Below are 18561 nucleotides of genomic sequence, written 5' to 3' on the forward strand. Positions count from 1 at the left end.
CCGGCCTCCTGCTGGTGCCAGAGTCAGGAGTAAACATGGACCGGCCTCCTGCTGGTGCCAGAGTCAGGACTAAACATGGACCGGCCTCCTGCTGGTGCCAGAGTCAGGACTAAACATGGACCGGCCTCCTGCTGGTGCCAGAGTCAGAACTAAACATGAACCGGCCTCCTGCTGGTGCCCAGAGTCAAGACTAAACATGGACCGGCCTCCTGCTGGTGCCAGAGTCAGGACTGAACATGGACCGGCCTCCTGCTGGTGCCAGAGTCAGGACTAAATATGGACCGGCCTCCTGCTGGTGCCAGAGTCAGGACTAAACATGGGCCGGCCTCCTGCTGGTGCCAGAGTCAGGACTAAACATGGACCGGCCTCCTGCTGGTGCCAGAGTCAGGACTAAACATGGACCGGCCTCCTGCTGGTGCCAGAGTCAGGACTAAACATGGACCGGCCTCCTGCTGGTGCCAGAGTCAGGACTAAATATGGACCGGCCTCCTGCTGGTGCCAGAGTCAGGACTAAACATGGGCCGGCCTCCTGCTGGTGCCAGAGTCAGGACTAAACATGGACCGGCCTCCTGCTTGTGCCAGAGTCAGGACTAAACATGGGCCGGCCTCCTGCTGGTGCCAGAGTCAGGACTAAATATGGGCCGGCCTCCTGCTGGTGCCCAGAGTCAGGACTAAACATGGACCGGCCTCCTGCTGGTGCCAGAGTCAGGACTAAACATGGGCCGGCCTCCTGCTGGTTCCAGAGTCAGGAGTAAACATGGACCGGCCTCCTGCTGGTTCCAGAGTCAGGACTAAACATGGACCGGCCTCCTGCTGGTGCCAGAGTCAGGACTAAACATGGACCGGCCTCCTGCTGGTTCCAGAGTCAGGACTAAACATGGGCCGGCCTCTTGCTGGTGCCAGAGTCAGGACTAAACATGGGCCGGCCTCCTGCTGGTGCCAGAGTCAGGACTAAACATGGACCGGCCTCCTGCTGGTTCCAGAGTCAGGACTAAACATGGACCGGCCTCCTGCTGGTGCCAGAGTCAGGACTAAACATGGACCGGCCTCCTGCTGGTGCCAGAGTCAGGACTAAACATGGACCGGCCTCCTGCTGGTGCCAGAGTCAGGACTAAACATGGACCGGCCTCCTGCTGGTGCCAGAGTCAGGACTAAACATGGGCCGGCCTCCTGCTGGTGCCAGAGTCAGGACTAAACATGGGCCGGCCTCTTGCTGGTGCCAGAGTCAGGACTAAACATGGGCCGGCCTCCTGCTGGTGCCAGAGTCAGGACTAAACATGGACCGGCCTCCTGCTGGTTCCAGAGTCAGGACTAAACATGGACCGGCCTCCTGCTGGTGCCAGAGTCAGGACTAAACATGGACCGGCCTCCTGCTGGTGCCAGAGTCAGGACTAAACATGGACCGGCCTCCTGCTGGTGCCAGAGTCAGGACTAAACATGGACCGGCCTCCTGCTGGTGCCAGAGTCAGGACTAAACATGGGCCGGCCTCTTGCTGGTGCCAGAGTCAGGACTAAACATGGGCCGGCCTCCTGCTGGTTCCAGAGTCAGGACTAAACATGGACCGGCCTCCTGCTGGTTCCAGAGTCAGGACTAAACATGGGCCGGCCTCTTGCTGGTGCCAGAGTCAGGACTAAACATGGGCCGGCCTCCTGCTGGTTCCAGAGTCAGGACTAAACATGGACCGGCCTCCTGCTGGTTCCAGAGTCAGGACTAAACATGTCTGAATCTGTATTTCAGTTTAATGCATGAGACAGGCCTCTAGATGTTCAAATCGAGTCTGAAATAGTTTTGTTTAGCTGAGCCTTTTATGCCTTAAACTGTTGTGATTTTATTGCCGTTTTCATGTTGTGAAGCACTTTTCCTTGTGTACAAACTGTGCTCTACAAAGAAACGTGCATTTAAATAAGAATACAGTTCTTATTTTGCACATTTCTATCATCTGAACTGAAATGTCCTGTCGCTATGGCGTTGGCGGCGTTGCACTGACCACACTGCTCGTCGCTGTTGTCCCCGCAGTCGTTGTCTCCGTCGCAGTGCCACAGGCTGCGGATACAGTAACCGTTCTGACAGTGGAACTCGTCCTCCTCGCACTCTCTGGGAGCTGCAAAAAACAAAAAACAAAACCACATCAGGAGGAAAGACGCGGGCCGGCGTTTGGAGCCCTCTGCCAAGACGAGCGGCCAAAACAACTGAGTCAGATTTTATCTGTGCAAAGGAACAACTCAGGATCCGTGTTCGTACCTCGCGATACAAAACAGTTTCCCGATAATATATATATATATATATATATATATATATATATATATATATATATATATATATATATATATATATATATATATCATTTTTTTCACTGCTTTCAAAAGTACAAATGCATCTATTTATTGTTTCAGTTGCTGGAGTTTTTTGTCTAAGATAGATCATGCTTTAACCCTCATTTTTCACAAAAACGCCTTAAATGTCTCCAAATTCAAACTGAAGCTGTTCCTGAACCCTTTGGAGACGGATGATTCCTTTTTCAAAACTGACTCTAATATCATTAAAAATTACTTGCAATGAAGTTTTCTTTTAAAGTTTAGGGTGATCAGAATGTTTGATTTGACTGTTATATCTTGAGATGGACAAAATGGAATAAATACAGAAAATGTACGCCAGAGTTTGAAGTGGTTCAATCTCATCCCATTATTTATGAACAGGACAATCCCAAAATGCCTCAAGGAAATAACTTCAAGCAACTTTCCATCAAGTATTTCACTTGAGGGCTCAATGACTACGTTTCCTTTACCTTATAATGCACATTTTGTAGTTTCTTGTATGTTTTATTGCATTCTGTACAGCACCATTTATAAATACATTTGCTTTGACTTGACACGTGTGATTTGACATTATGATTGATGTGCTAATGCCATTTATAAAAGGTGTTGCCACATTTAGTCAGGCTCAACATGTTTGAAATGGTTTGAAAAGAGCTTTCATTGGAGCCTATCAATGGGATTAAGAGTGTTGGAAAATGTAACAATTATCCACATTTAAAACAAATATCTTTTGATTCGTCCTCATGATGTCGAAACCCATAGCTCGGCCTCTTCACTGCAGAAAAAAGTCTATTCTACTACTACTACTACTACTACTACTACTACTACTACTACTACTAATACTATGCTATAATATAACTTAAACACCTTTCCTTTTACAAACTGTTTTCACTTCATTTCAACATTTTAACACAGTGGAGTTTACAGTCATGATTTACAGTCTATTATCGTGCAAAAAGGTGGTATTTTTCCCCAATCCTGCACAATTTTGGCTAAAAATCTAATTGCAATTCTTATGAGTAACATTTTGATTGCTTTTATGTTTGCGTTTTATGTTTTAATAGTGTGATTCTGTTTGAAGTTTCCTTTTAAAAGCATTTATCTTTGAGTAAAGACTGAAATATGAAGTGTTAAACGATTGCATGTTTAGCAGGTTTAAACTACAGGATCAGCAGCTTTTATACGTAATAAGAAAGTACATTTTGTTGTGCTCAAAGGACTTAAATAATTGCAACCTTTCAAACCCCGACTTGGATTTGATAGCGTCACATTTCAGCCCCACAATTAAAAGATAAAGCTGATTTTCAAACCGTAAAACATTTCACATTTAAAACAAATATCTTTTGAATAGTCCTCATAATGTCAAAACCCATGGCTCGGCCTCTAAAGTCTGCTCCTATTGTTCTGTGCACATATTAGCACGGGGGAGAAACAATATCTCGGGTTGTAAGAGGAATGGATTTGTGAATGGTAAATGAGTAAACCGCCATGACAGCAGGAAACCAAGGAGCAGCGGAGTGTCAGGTCTGACGTGCGCGGAGAGCAGGGGATCGATAAAGTAAACAGGTTTTGTCCGGGCCGACGGTGACGGACGAACGGCGGACGCAGATCGATCTTCTGCAGCGTCAGACACGACGAGCAGAGCGGGAGCGTCGAGCACCAGGGGCCCATTGAGCACCAGGGGCCCATCGATCTATCGGGAATCAATGGAGACGGTGCTTATCCCGGACGGTTATGTTTAAAGAGAAAGAATATGAGCGGATGGAAATGGACTCTGGCTCACATCTGTCAGTCATTAACTCGATGTATCAGCTGATTGGAAAAGTGTACAGTTGCTGAAATTATATCAATGAATAAGTGGCATTCCAGGAGTATTTTCAATGACTTTCAATCATAGAATTCTACTGTGAGGTTTGTGTACTTAATAAAGTAGCGGTTCACTTAAATATGGATTAGTCAATAGGTTAAACTATACTCTTTATTTGATTACATGTTAACACATTTTATACTTCATTTGTGTTTGGCATCTCATGTTTAAGAAATTGTCATGAAAACACACATTACTTTAGATCAATGAGGCGTTCCTTCGTTTGGATTTGGTGTTAGAACTCCATCTAGTGGCAGCAGAGGGAATTTCCATGAAGAAATATTTTTTAAAAAACTAGCTTTCCCCCCGACATGCTAACATCATTTCAGAAATGCTCAGTCTGGTGATGATTTATAGACTTAAAAACCTTTGAAGTCACAAATATGGAACATTTGGAACCGGGGAAGGAAGAGGACCTCATAAACAGGATTCATCAGCGTGAATGAAGCTTCAAACATGGTTAAAAATGAACATCTATTTAATAAAACAATACAAAACAAAAGATGCATTGACGTTTTGTCTGCACTGTCCCTTTAAGAACAGGCCACACCCTCTCCTACAAAACCTCTGCCCTTTCCTTCTGACCCCGGCCTTTTGGACATTTTGAATCGTTAAACTTTAATCAAATCCTCGGTTGACGGATGCATTATTAAACTGTCCAGGCCTCGCTCGCCGCAGGCCCGTCCTGTCACAGAGGTGTTGACCCCTAGGAGGCGCTCATCATTCACTCAGCCGGCCCACACACAGGTCAAAGGGCACTGCGGGTCATTATGGGACGTCTGTTTGCAGTGGAAACAATGAAAACACTGGGGGGGACGTTATTTGTCTTTTTATGCTTGTGAAACGTCACTTTCTGAGGTAAAGTTACACATATTTGATGGAAACAAACATGGACAACGCTTTGGACATTATACATTTGTCTATTTGTTTATCTCAGACAAACAGGTGAAAAAAGAATAGTGCAGAACTACTTTTGATTTTGCCCTGGGCCAAAACGCCAAACCATCAAATCACTAACTCATACACACTCTTGGGAAGTAATTAAACATATAAATACTCAAAAAACACAGTATGTATTCAGGATACTGTAGTCTGGTACAGTTACTCTTTCATCTAGTGGTGTACATGTAATTAAGGCTTCAAACTGCACGGTATTAAACAACAAATTAAGACAAATTGAGTGATTGTGAGTTTTTCCTTCCATTTTATCTGGTATTGAACCGTCGACCTTTGGGACAGTTACATTTTTAATTGTTATTGAATTCATTCTGGTTCCTTCGTTTCAAAGGGAAAACGGACATCTTCAGACACTGTTGACATAGAAACGGACCCCCCGCAGGTGAAGTGAGGTAAGACTGAGGAAGAAGCATGAAATAATCAGCAGTTTGTGTCGACGAGCGCGAGGGAAATGGACTGAGGAAGATGAAATATTGAACAGAGGAGTCTGGAAATGTGGGTCAAACACGAGGGATATACTGTACATCAAGATAATGGACTACTACTACTACTACTACTACTACTACTACTACTACTACTACTACTACTACTACTACTACTACTACTACTACTACTACTACTACTAATACTATGCTATAATATAACTTAAACACCTTTCCTTTTACAAACTGTTTTCACTTCATTTCAACATTTCAACAACACAGTGGAGTTTACAGTCATGATTTACAGTCTATTATCGTGCAAAAAGGTGGTATTTTTCCCCAATCCTGCACAATTTTGGCTAAAAATCTTATTGCAATTCTTATGAGTAACATTTTGATTGCTTTTATGTTTGCGTTTTATGTTTTAATAGTGTGATTCTGTTCGAAGTTTCCTTTTAAAAGCATTTATCTTTGAGTAAAGACTGAAATATGAAGTGTTAAACGATCAGGATCAGCAGCTTTTATACGTAATAAGAAAGTACATTTTGTTGTGCTCAAAGGACTTAAATAATTGCAACCTTTCAAACCCCGACTTGGATTTGATAGCGTCACATTTCAGCCCCACAATTAAAAGATAAAGCTGATTTCAAACTGTAAAAGGAAGTAAAAGTAGGTATTAAAATCTCCTCGACATTTTTTAAACCCCCAAACCAGATTTCAGCGTCGTATCTGGGTCTTCCCGAGTATTCCGGCTTTAATTCTCAAAAAGAAAGCCCATAAATAATAAATAAACTGAGCGTATGGATCAGGAGAGCTTCAGCTTGTCGTTTTCTCACACGATAAGGCTCCGAAATCAATGGAAGAATCTACGCCGAGATAAACCCGTCGATAATCTGCCGTTCAAAGCGACCTTCAGGGATCAAACTAAACTCCAGAACCTCCTCCAACACAAATATAACTCATGTGGATTACATTATGAAAAGAACACGGTCCGTTTGTGTTGGCTGGACTACAGAACAAACTGGTCAGGAAGAAAAGGCCAAGAGCCACCGATAATTTGAGCTCAGAGGTAATTACATCTGTGTAAAACGAAAGGCATTTGCTTCAGAACTGGAATCGTGGTTTGCATAAATATAGACACTTAAATGAGAAATATCACATTCTATTGCCGTGTCGCACATGTAGATCATTTGTAAAATATATGTCGTGTTTATTGTTGGAAGAAGCGTTTGCAAACACAAACTACAGGTTTTTAGCACTAGATTTGGTTTAAAAAAGAGGTAGAACTTGGTTGAAAGAATAATGTGTGTGTTTGATTTTGCCTTTGGTGCAATGAACATTTCCAAATGTCTAAATTGTTTTGTAAGACTTTTTTGCACTTTATAACACTGGACTGTTCAAATGGACAAGCATGAAAACAAGTGTGTGTAACACTAAACCAGGACTAAACCAGGACTAAACCAGGACTAAACCAGGACTAAACCAGGACTAAACCAGGTCCAAACCAGGACTAAACCAGGTCCAAACCAGGACTAAACCAGGACTAAACCAGGACTAAACCAGGACTAAACCAGGACTAAACCAGGTCCAAACCAGGACTAAACCAGGTCCAAACCAGGACTAAACCAGGACTAAACCAGGACTAAACCAAGACTAAACCAGGTCCAAACCAGGACTAAACCAGGACTAAACCAGGTCCAAACCAGGACTAAACCAGGTCTAAACCAGGTCCAAACCAGGACTAAACCAGGTCTAAACCAGGTCTAAACCAGGTCCAAACCAGGACTAAACCAGGACTAAACCAGGACTAAACCAGGACTAAACCAGGACTAAACCAGGACTAAACCAGGTCTAAACCAGGTCCAAACCAGGACTAAACCAGGTCTAAACCAGGTCTAAACCAGGTCCAAACCAGGACTAAACCAGGACTAAACCAGGACTAAACCAGGACTAAACCAGGACTAAACCAGGACTAAACCAGGTCCAAACCAGGACTAAACCAGGTCCAAACCAGGACTAAACCAGGACTAAACCAGGACTAAACCAGGACTAAACCAGGACTAAACCAGGTCCAAACCAAGACTAAACCAGGTCCAAACCAGGACTAAACCAGGACTAAACCAGGACTAAACCAAGACTAAACCAGGTCCAAACCAGGACTAAACCAGGACTAAACCAGGTCCAAACCAGGACTAAACCAGGTCTAAACCAGGTCCAAACCAGGACTAAACCAGGTCTAAACCAGGTCTAAACCAGGTCCAAACCAGGACTAAACCAGGACTAAACTAGGACTAAACCAGGACTAAACCAGGACTAAACCAGGTCTAAACCAGGTCCAAACCAGGACTAAACCAGGACTAAACTAGGACTAAACCAGGACTAAACCAGGACTAAACCAGGTCCAAACCACGTCCAAACAAGAATTAAACCAGAACTAAACCAGATCCAAACCAGGACTAAACCAGGTCAAAACAGGAATAAACCAGGAATAAACCAGGTCCAAACAAGGACTAAACCAGAACTAAACCAGGTCCAAACAAGGACTAAACCATGTCTAAACCATGTCTAAACCAGGTCTAAACCAGGTCCAAACCAGGACTAAACCAGGTCTAAACCAGGTCCAAACCAGGACTAAACCAGGTCTAAACCAGGTCCAAACCAGGACTAAACCAGGACTAAACTAGGACTAAACCAGGACCATACCTTAAATAACATTTTTGAGACTCGTTCTGAAGGCAAAGAAACTGCTTTAGTTTCCATTTTGTTTTATAAAGTTAATGTGAGCAAAACAAAAGATTCATGGACAAAATCTAGAATATAAACAGTTCTGCTACTAAATTAGTCGACTAATAACAATCTTAGTCGTCTAAGGCACGATCGCCCAACTAATCGACTAAAGGCCTCCAGCTCTCGTCTTATTGTGTGTAAAACCTGCTGAAGTTTAGACAAACACAAATAATCTGAAACACATTTGATCCTTGTTCGTTTAGCAGATTTTCAATTATGCTTTTCGTTTGGATGCTTCTTCATAATTCCATGTCAAGCTGCTCATTATTCACAAGGAAATTCAAACTGCTGGAGAAAATGGTGGTTGCCAGGAGGTCCACCGTTACCACGTGTTCTGGGACCGTCCTGCTGATCGCAGTCCAATATTCAATAAAGCGCAACAGACACCACCATCCCACCGGAAGTATGTATCTGGGCCTCCAAACCCCAGCCGTGGACACAGTACATGGATACTTTTGGAGCAAGTTTCCATTACAAAAAAGAAAGACGAGATAGAGATCATTCATTGTGCCGTGAATGTTCATTAAAATCATTTAGTGGATGTCTTGATTGGGTTTACTTGTGTGTCGTGTTCTTCGTTTTATCTTTAAATTTGGTCAAAAACTGAACAAAAAGTAAGAAGTAATGTTTCTTACAATGGGAGGAGAATACATGTCTTCCCACTTCTGTTGAGCTAGAATATAATGTGAATGTGGACATATTTTTGGTTTATTCTTGCTGCATGTGTACAAAATATGCTCACTAAAACTAAGACTAAACTAGAGCTCCCGCCTGGATCCAGCACAAACATTGCAAATCCAATCTGAAGCGCGATAGTTGTTTCAAAACTGTGTCGTTCTACATCGTTTTCAAATCAATAATCGCTGACGCAAACTGACATTCTGCCAAAAATAACGAGCTTCAACTATTCCGCCCACAGCCTTTTTGCATCCCAGGGGCATTGTGGGTAACAGCACACACGGACAGGTCCAGCTAGGGTCAAAGTTCACACCGCTGTCATGGCGACTGACCTCGGCTCAACCCCGGAGTTAAGTTTAAACCAGATGCCACAAAGCTTTGTTTTAACTTGATTTTGATTGAAAGGAAAATAAAGAACTTTTAGACGTAAAATAGAAACTGCACTCATGACACTAGAATAACTCAAATAGCAGTAAAGAAGGAACAGTTTAAAATAAATGTATGATTATTGATTTTCTGTCAGTCATTAAGTCAGTTTTTAGATTTCCTTGTCCCAGAGTCGAATGACAGTTTGTAACTCTGATCTTTATTTAAACAGGAAGTGTCCAATAAAAAAGAGCTTCACTGCAGAAAAATCAAGCCAAAATTGTTTAACATTAAATCTGCTTTAAATAGTATTTGTTTTTGTAATTTACTTGTGTTTTTCTACTGCCTTCACCAAAAGCAACAATTAAACAGGATTATTAAAAGACATTTTTGGGGCTAGATTGTTATAGAAGTATTTTCGTATATTGTTAAATGTGATCATCTGTTTTTCACCAATTGAAACCCAAGCTAATCATATTAACAACAAATACACCTATATCTGTATTTATTTCCAGTAGGGCAAGTAAATTGATTAACTAACTGATTAATCGCAACTAATTGATCATGGAAATAGTGTTTGAATAATCATTAGAAGAAGTTTTCTTATTGAGTGTAAAAAATGAATGAAAATGTGTAAATTTTGATGAAAACACCACAAAAACGGCTTCACTTCAGCTTTATCTGAGTAAAAATTTCATATTCAGACCTTCCACATTCTAAATTAATTGATTCATCAAAAGAATAATCTCTAGACTAATCAATTACCAAAAATATTCATTAGTTGCAGCCCTAATTTCCAGTGCCAGGGTCGTTGTCTTTTTGTCTTTTATTTAGGTTATGATATTTACTTCATAGTTACTGGAGAAAAATGAATACTTTTAAGCTCCATACAGTCATGAGAAATATTTTTAGTTCTCATGACTGTTGATGTTCACAAAAACGTCCTAATAAGCGATGATCGCCCCACGCTTCATGAGTTTATAAATGATGCAAACCGCGCCATCGTCCCATGGAAAAAAGCACCAAAAAGCAGCGCTTGTGTGGAGTTTTTGTACTTACGGCAGTCCTGTTCGTCAGAGTCGTCCTCGCAGTCGTTGTCGCCGTCACAGACCCACGATCGGCGAATGCACTTCCCGTTCTCGCAGTGGAAGTCGAGCGGGGAGCAGGTCGGCAGCACTGCACAGAGAGGGAGCGTCGGTCAGTGTAAACGTGCAAACAAGGAGAAGAAACATCGGCATTTTAAGAGATTTCGCAATTTTCTGGCACCGTCACCAAACAAAGCACTGTCCCCAAACTAAGCACTGTCACCAAAGTCACCAAACTAAGCACTGTCCCCAAACTAAGCACTGTCAATAAACTAAACACTGTCACCAAACTAAACACTGTCCCCAAACTAAGCACTGTCAATAAACTAAACACTGTCACCAAACTAAACACTGTCCCCAAACTAAGCACTGTCAACAAACTAAACACTGTCACCAAACTAAACACTGTCACCAAACTAAGCACTGTCACCAAACTATACACTGTCCCCAAACTAAGCACTGTCACCAAACTAAACACTGTCCCCAAACTAAACACTGTCACCAAACTAAGCACTGTCACCAAACTATACACTGTCACCAAACTAAGCACTGTCACCAAACTAAACACTGTCCCCAAACTAAGCACTGTCACCAAACTAAACACTGTCCCCAAACTAAACACTGTCACCAAACTAAGCACTGTCACCAAACTATACACTGTCACCAAACTAAGCACTGTCCCCAAACTAAGCACTGTCACCAAACTAAACACTGTCATCAAACTAAGCACTGTCACCAAACTATACACTGTCACCAAACTAAACACTGTCCCCAAACTAAACACTGTCCCCAAACTAAACACTGTCACCAAACTAAGCACTGTCACCAAACTAAGCACTGTCACCAAACTAAACACTGTCACCAAACTAAGCACTGTCACCAAACTAAGCACTGTCATCAAACTAAGCACTGTCACCAAACTAAACACTGTCATCAAACTAAGCCCTGTCACCAAACTATACACTGTCACCAAACTAAACACTGTCCCCAAACTAAACACTGTCCCCAAACTAAACACTGTCACCAAACTAAGCACTGTCACCAAACTAAGCACTGTCACCAAACTAAACACTGTCACCAAACTAAGCACTGTCACCAAACTAAGCACTGTCATCAAACTAAGCACTGTCATCAAACTAAGCACTGTCACTAAACTAGGCAAATTGTCCAAAAAATAGACCTAAAAGGAAAGAAGTTCATTTTATCTGGCTAAACTACACATTTCACTAAAACACAATTACATTTCAGATTTAACTAAACATTTTTCCCATTTGTCCCCAGTTTGACCATTTTTTGAAAAGTTTATAATTGTACTTCCTGGTTGGACATGAGCAGCAAATATGACATAGGTAGAGATAATTCCACCACTGTTACCTAGCAACCAGACTGTAAACAAGAGCCAAATCCCACATATTATATGACACAACAGTGAAGATTTGACACACAATAATACCAAATAACACCTTTATTTTGTCGAATGATTGTTAAAACATCCAGAAAAGTGTGTCAGTTAAGTGTAAACTGTGTTTTCAACGGCATGTCGCACGTTGATGACATCACAGAGGGATTCAGCTCTATTTCCTGGAATTTCAAACTTTTATTTTTCAAAATTACTTTGCAAACCGCAACATAACGGAAGTAAAACTGTGATAAATATTTAGTTCAGGTTCTGTACCGCCAAACTATCTCATAATATGAAAAACAGGAGAACCTTTAACCCGAGGATTGTACCAAAGTGACACCTTCCTTTACCTCCAACAGGTTACCGCTACTTTTCGATCCAAGTAGAGTTTTTTCCCACCACTTATTAAACCTAAATTAGATTAGAATTAGAACTCCCTTTTGTGAAAGTCAAATCTGCTTTTTCGGTTTTGTCTCAACCTAGAATGTGACCCGCCTTTTCTTATTTACCCAGAATTCCTTGTGGCGCATTCCTCCTTAACTTCATATCGGCAGAAACGTCCGCGTAATCACTGCCCAAAGACTGTCTCAGAGGAGCAGACGGAGGAATCAGATTAGAGATACGGACAGGGCAAAGGCGGCTCGAGGACGGAAGCAGGACCAGGTCAGGACCAGAACTACACCAGACAGAACTTAAACTGAAGCAGGACCAGGTCAGGACCAGAACTACACCAGAACTACACCAGACAGAACTCGTACTGGAGCAGGACCAGGTCAGGACCAGGTCAGGACCAGGTCAGGACCAGGTCAGGACCAGGTCAGGACCAGAACTACACCAGACAGAACTTAAACTGAAGCAGGACCAGGTCAGGACCAGGTCAGGACCAGGTCAGGACCAGGTCAGGACCAGAACTACACCAGACAGAACTTAAACTGAAGCAGGACCAGGTCAGGACCAGAACTACACCAGACAGAACTTAAACTGAAGCAGGACCAGGTCAGGACCAGAACTACACCAGACAGAACTTAAACTGAAGCAGGACCAGGTCAGGACCAGGTCAGGACCAGGTCAGGACCAGGTCAGGACCAGAACTACACCAGACAGAACTTAAACTGAAGCAGGACCAGGTCAGGACCAGAACTACACCAGACAGAACTTAAACTGAAGCAGGACCAGGTCAGGACCAGAACTACACCAGACAGAACTTAAACTGAAGCAGGACCAGGTCAGGACCAGAACTACACCAGACAGAACTACACCAGACAGAACTACACCAGACAGAACTACACCAGACAGAACTACACCAGATAGAACTACACCAGACAGAACTACACCAGACAGAACTACACCAGACAGAACTACACCAGACAGAACTACACCAGACAGAACTACACCAGACAGAACTACACCAGATAGAACTACACCAGACAGAACTACACCAGACAGAACTACACCAGATAGAACTACACCAGATAGAACTACACCAGACCAGGACTAGACTCGGACAACAAACCTGAAAACAGGAGGTTTTAGCTTCAGCCTGCCACATTTGGGCTCAGATTCGTCACATTTTAGGTAAAAAACAAGTTTAAAAAAAACATATTTATATATATATATATATATATATATATATATATATATATATATATATATATATATATATATATATATATATATGTATATATATATATATATATATATATATGTATATATATATATATATATATAAAGTAAATAAGAAGTAGATAATTGATGTCAAAATAAACTAATGTAAACCAAGAAAAACTAGGGCTTTTTGTTTTTTGATGGATTTGAGAATTATATTTAAAGTTGCACTATGTATATGCTTTTCTGTCATTTGCTTGTCTCCATGGAGATGTTATGGTTTTATAGCGTTTCAAAGTATCTAATGTATCTTCTCCACAGACAGATATTGTGTGTTTTTAAAATAAAAACACTGAAAAGAGTTGATTTTATTCACAATTTCTCTTTTTTTAAAAATGTTGTCTTGGTTAAGTCGTTTGTAAAGGATTTTGACAAACCCATTAATTCACTTTTACTTTAGTTTAATTTTAATACAGCAGATATTAGCGTGTCAAAAAGCATATTCAAATTTGACAATGTCGAGTTTCAGGTCAAAGACGACATCGCTCACAGTGATAAAAATGAATAAATGCAGTTCAGTTTGGTACAGAGCAACGTTCCAGGCAAAGCATCTCCACATCAGATCCAGACAAGACTGGATCAAACACAAATGTCAGGCTCTTTAAAGGGGCCAGTTCAAACTATAAATCCACTCTGGTAATAACATTTTCAGCAGGAGAAACTAGATGCAAATAAAACCATAAAAGCATGAAGCCGGACGGACAGTAAATGAGGCTAAATGAAAGTGTTTTGGTGTGTTTTATGAAATATTGAATAAGGTCTGATTAAAGATACATGTTTGGACGGTTGGTGAGGGCGGGTGTGAGGGTCTCCGGGGGACGTCCCACTGACCCACATTGTAACTATTCCACTACTGCTACTGCCACTACTGCCACTACTACTATTGTTTAGTCCTGACTCTGGGCACCAGCAGGAGGCCGGTCCATGTTTAGTCCTGACTCTGGCACCAGCAGGAGGCCGGTCCATGTTTAGTCCTGACTCTGGCACCAGCAGGAGGCCGGTCCATGTTTAGTCCTGACTCTGGCACCAGCAGGAGGCTGGTCCATGTTTAGTCCTGACTCTGGCACCAGCAGGAGGCCGGTCCCTGAGGTCCTCAGAGTCTGAGATGGTTCACATGGCACTAACATGTCCAAGATGTACTTTGGTGCTAGGCCATGGAGAGACTTGTACACAAGCAGAGCTGCTTTAAAGTCTATTCTCTGAGCCACAGGAGCCAGTGCAGAGACCTGAGAACAGGACTAATGTGATCATACTTCCTGGTTCTAGTCAGGACCCGAGCAGCAGCGTTCTGGATGTACTGCAGCTGTTTTACAGCTCGTTTGGAGAGGCCAGTGAGCAGCCGTTACAGTAGTCTAATCTACTGGAGACAAACGCATGGATAAGTCTCTCCAAATCTGGTTTATACTTTTGAATTTGGCATGTTTTTTAGATGGTAAAAAGCTGCTGATGTTATTGATTTGACGTGGCTGTTAAAGTTCAAGTCTGAGTCCATTTTTACCCCAGATTTCTAACTTGATATGTAGGTTTTAGAGACTAGTGCTACTACTACCACTACTACTGCCACTACTGCTCCTACTATACGATTCCTCCTCTTCCTCCTACGATTGCCCTTTTGTCTCTTCCTCCTATAATTATTCCTCCTACAAAAAAAATCCTCATCCAGTTACAATTCCTCCTCCTCTAATTCTTCCTCCTCCTCCTATACTACAACAATTTCTTCTACTACTAGAACTATGATTCCTCCTCCTTCCTCTTACGATTCCTCCAGTTCATGCGATCCTTCTGCCAATTCCTCTTCTTCCTCTTATTACAGAACAATTCCTCCTCCTCCTCCTCCTCCTACAATGGTTCATCACCACAACCATAGATTGTTGCATAATTTATTGTAGAAACCAGACATTTTTGGTGAAAAGCATTTTCATGTCGACCTCCTTTGACCCAAAACATAAACTTCTGACTGCCCCACTAAAGGAGCCCGGGGGAATTGGGAGGCGCGTAGTGCATTTGATTACTTTTGGAGGACAAGAGAACATTGTAGAAGACAAGAGAAAGCGCAAGCAAGAGGCACTTCTGGATCCTACTTAAGTCAGTTAATATCGTCAGTTAAAAGCCGATATCAAGAGCTTTTTGTGCGATTTTAAAAGACAAAGAGAATTAATCTTAATTAAACTGTCTGTGCTTTTAAATGTAGATTTAGTTTTATTTTCTTAAATGTCTTTTAAATGTGTGTAATGTTGTGCCTTTACTTTGCCCCCTTGAAAAGAGGTCTCGATCTCAATGCGTTCTCACCCGGTTAAATAAAGGTTTATGAAATAATAAAATAATAATAATTCAGAATTCTCCCAATACAATAACCAATCTGATGTTGGTGTAAACAGAAGTAACCTGAAACACACCTGTAAATGCCATAATTAAGTTTCAAGTACAGGGTGAGTATCTTAGCAGTAAATTATAATATTTTCGATGAGTTAAATTGTGAAGTTATTATTTCTATTAAAAACTACAACATTTAAATCAGAAAAAGTAAAAAAAAAATACTGACAACGAATATTTATAAATGAGCTATTTTGCAATGTTACGTTTTTGGCAGCTCTCTTTATTATAAACGTGTTTTAGATTCTATTAACAGCAGAACAATTAATGACAGACAAATATTTTAACACTTGGTCCAGATTATTCAGATTCGTCACAGCCCAAGGTTAAAAAATATGACACAAAAAGTGGATAGAAAATTTGTTTAAGACTCTTTTTGAAATATTTTTATTTTATTTTGAGACTTTTTTTTATAGTCTTTTATGTAAATATCTAGCAGAAGATAAATGGTCCACGCAGCATTTAAACACAATCCTGACTTTTCTGTTTCTTTTGCTTCGGCTGCTTAACTTCAAGTGTCATTTTGTTGCGTAAAATCCTCTAATTATTCAAGTCTGTTTTGCAAAAGTCACGGAGGGGAACAAAACCGATCCCATCAACATTTTGGGCTTATAATGCCGACACAAATCACAAAGGAACATTACACATTTTTCATTTGAAGATAAAAACGGACTGACTTTTAACCAACTCAACTGTTGAAACAATACTTTTATTCTATTTTGAATAAATAATGCCTCTTTTTGTTTATAAAAGGTCTTTTTGTACGTGCTTTTCGAGTTTCTAATGCCCAGATAACAGATTCCGAGCAATAAAATATGATTACGATGAGTTTTAGATCTGTCTCTGTGGAGTTTGTGAGTTTTAACCCAGAGTCGCTGAAGAATGGGTCAAACGCAGAGGATCCGCGAAGACGACCGTGCTCAAAAACGACTGACAAACGCCGTCCTTAGCAATCCAGATCTATAAAATGGAGTAAAAACTGCTCAGACGCGGTTAGTAGAGATCGCGCCGTGGAAACACTCAATTCTGCTAATTATTTCAGTGCTGTTTTATTGGTAATCCATCAGAGGAATTCATTTAGTGCTGCGCTTTTATTCCTGGCGCTGTGGGAAAGCAGCCTCTTCATCTAAAGGCTGCGGTTGGACTCAATCCAGATCTGAATAAACTGCGACTCGGGACAAAAAGTATTCTAGATTTAGGGCTTTAAGACGATGCCACGATGTGATAAATGTCTGTAGTGTTTCATTGAGGACAGGTAAACATCGATGTTCAGCCTTTGTAGCGTGCTTAAATACAGAGGAATAAAGTGACTGAGGCTACGTTCACACTGCAGATCAAATACGATTTTTTTGGCCCATATGTGACTTGTATCCGACCCAGGCCGCTTTCGTACGTGGTAATAAATCCGACATGTGTATCCGTACTTTAAGACTGCGACTTCAGTCTTGAACGCTCAGGTCCCGTTCATCAATAGGCGACATTTCCGGGACAACTGAGAATAGGAAGTCGTTGCAAAACTCTTCCTCTTTTCCAACCTCATCCTTGGTGCAATATAAATAAGCGTATTTTTCTATATATTTTTTGCTCTACCTAAATTTATACCAGATTTAAGTATATTTTTAAGGAAGTTATCTGTTTTTATAATTTCACTTCACTTTATAATTCCTAATCCGTGTTTCTGTGCCTAATCTGGGTTGCAACACTGGCATTTCCCTATTGTAGGACAAATAAAGGTTCTCTTATATTATCTTATCATTCAGTATTGATGTGTTCACCAGTGTCTTATTTTATGAGTTGTCAAAACAGAGAAAATAACTGTTTTCATTTTGTGAAATGCCAAAGTCGAAGAAAAATCTCAATAAATGGCGCGTGTCGTCAGTATCGGGATCTATCGTGAGACATTGTATTGTGACATGTGATGCTCGGCCCTCGTTCATTTAAAGTTTTGTGTGTAATCTTCAGCTTCTTCTTTGATCCAAACTAAATATGGTGATTTAAAGAGGACAGCCGATGTAGTCTGCATGTTCTCCCTGTGTCTGTAAGTGTCCTCTGTGCTTCTGCAAGGTAAACTACAAGAAACATAACTTCCAAATGCCTTTATAATGTCAAATATCACTAATAGACTTGCTCTTAGAAGGGAAAGTAGCTCTCAAAAGACACTATATAAATAAGACACTCAAAAGACACTATATACATAAAATGCATGTTGCAAACTACTATACAAAGTGCAATTTCTTCAGAAAGTGTCTGAAGCTCCTGTTAAAAGAGCATCTCATGGTGGTGGAGGAGATGACCCAGTTTGATTGAACAGAAGGAATCTAAGCACAGAAGCGAGCGCTGAATGAAGCGTGTGTTGTGGCTCTGCGGAGGTCCTCACAACGCCACAGAGCCGTGCGGAGTGTGCGGAGTGTGCGGGTGACTCACAGAGGAATGCAGCAGCAGTCGCAGAGATAAGAGACATCAAACGCCGCTCTGAAGGTTTCCCAGCATGCTCCCTGCTCCCCTGCTCCCCTGCACCTGCGCTAGCCCCGCCCCCCTCCGCCCCGAAGACAGTGAACCGTCGGGACACTGCGTTCGATGGTTAACGCGAGGATGACGCAACGACAGAGCCAGGTCAACTCACTCATGTGGCAGGTAAATATG

General features: G+C 41.5%; 1 protein-coding gene across 3 annotated transcripts in view; it reads right to left on the reverse strand.

Moving 5' to 3' along the window:
- lrp4 (low density lipoprotein receptor-related protein 4) overlaps positions 1 to 18561 on the reverse strand; it is a 200548-nt gene that overhangs the window by 56581 nt on the left and 125406 nt on the right. For all 3 annotated transcript variants that reach the window (XM_072464854.1, XM_072464853.1, XM_072464855.1), the window contains exons 3-4: positions 10453 to 10569; positions 1989 to 2102 (exon numbers count right to left, since the gene is read on the reverse strand). In XM_072464854.1, coding sequence (XP_072320955.1) covers positions 1989 to 2102; positions 10453 to 10569 — 231 coding nt within the window. The remainder of the gene's footprint in view (positions 1 to 1988; positions 2103 to 10452; positions 10570 to 18561) is intronic.

The sequence above is a fragment of the Eucyclogobius newberryi genome, unplaced genomic scaffold, assembly GCF_026437365.1.
Source record: "Eucyclogobius newberryi isolate DKJ021-1_F unplaced genomic scaffold, fEucNew1.0.hap1 SCAF_5, whole genome shotgun sequence".
Taxonomy (NCBI): domain Eukaryota; kingdom Metazoa; phylum Chordata; class Actinopteri; order Gobiiformes; family Gobiidae; genus Eucyclogobius; species Eucyclogobius newberryi.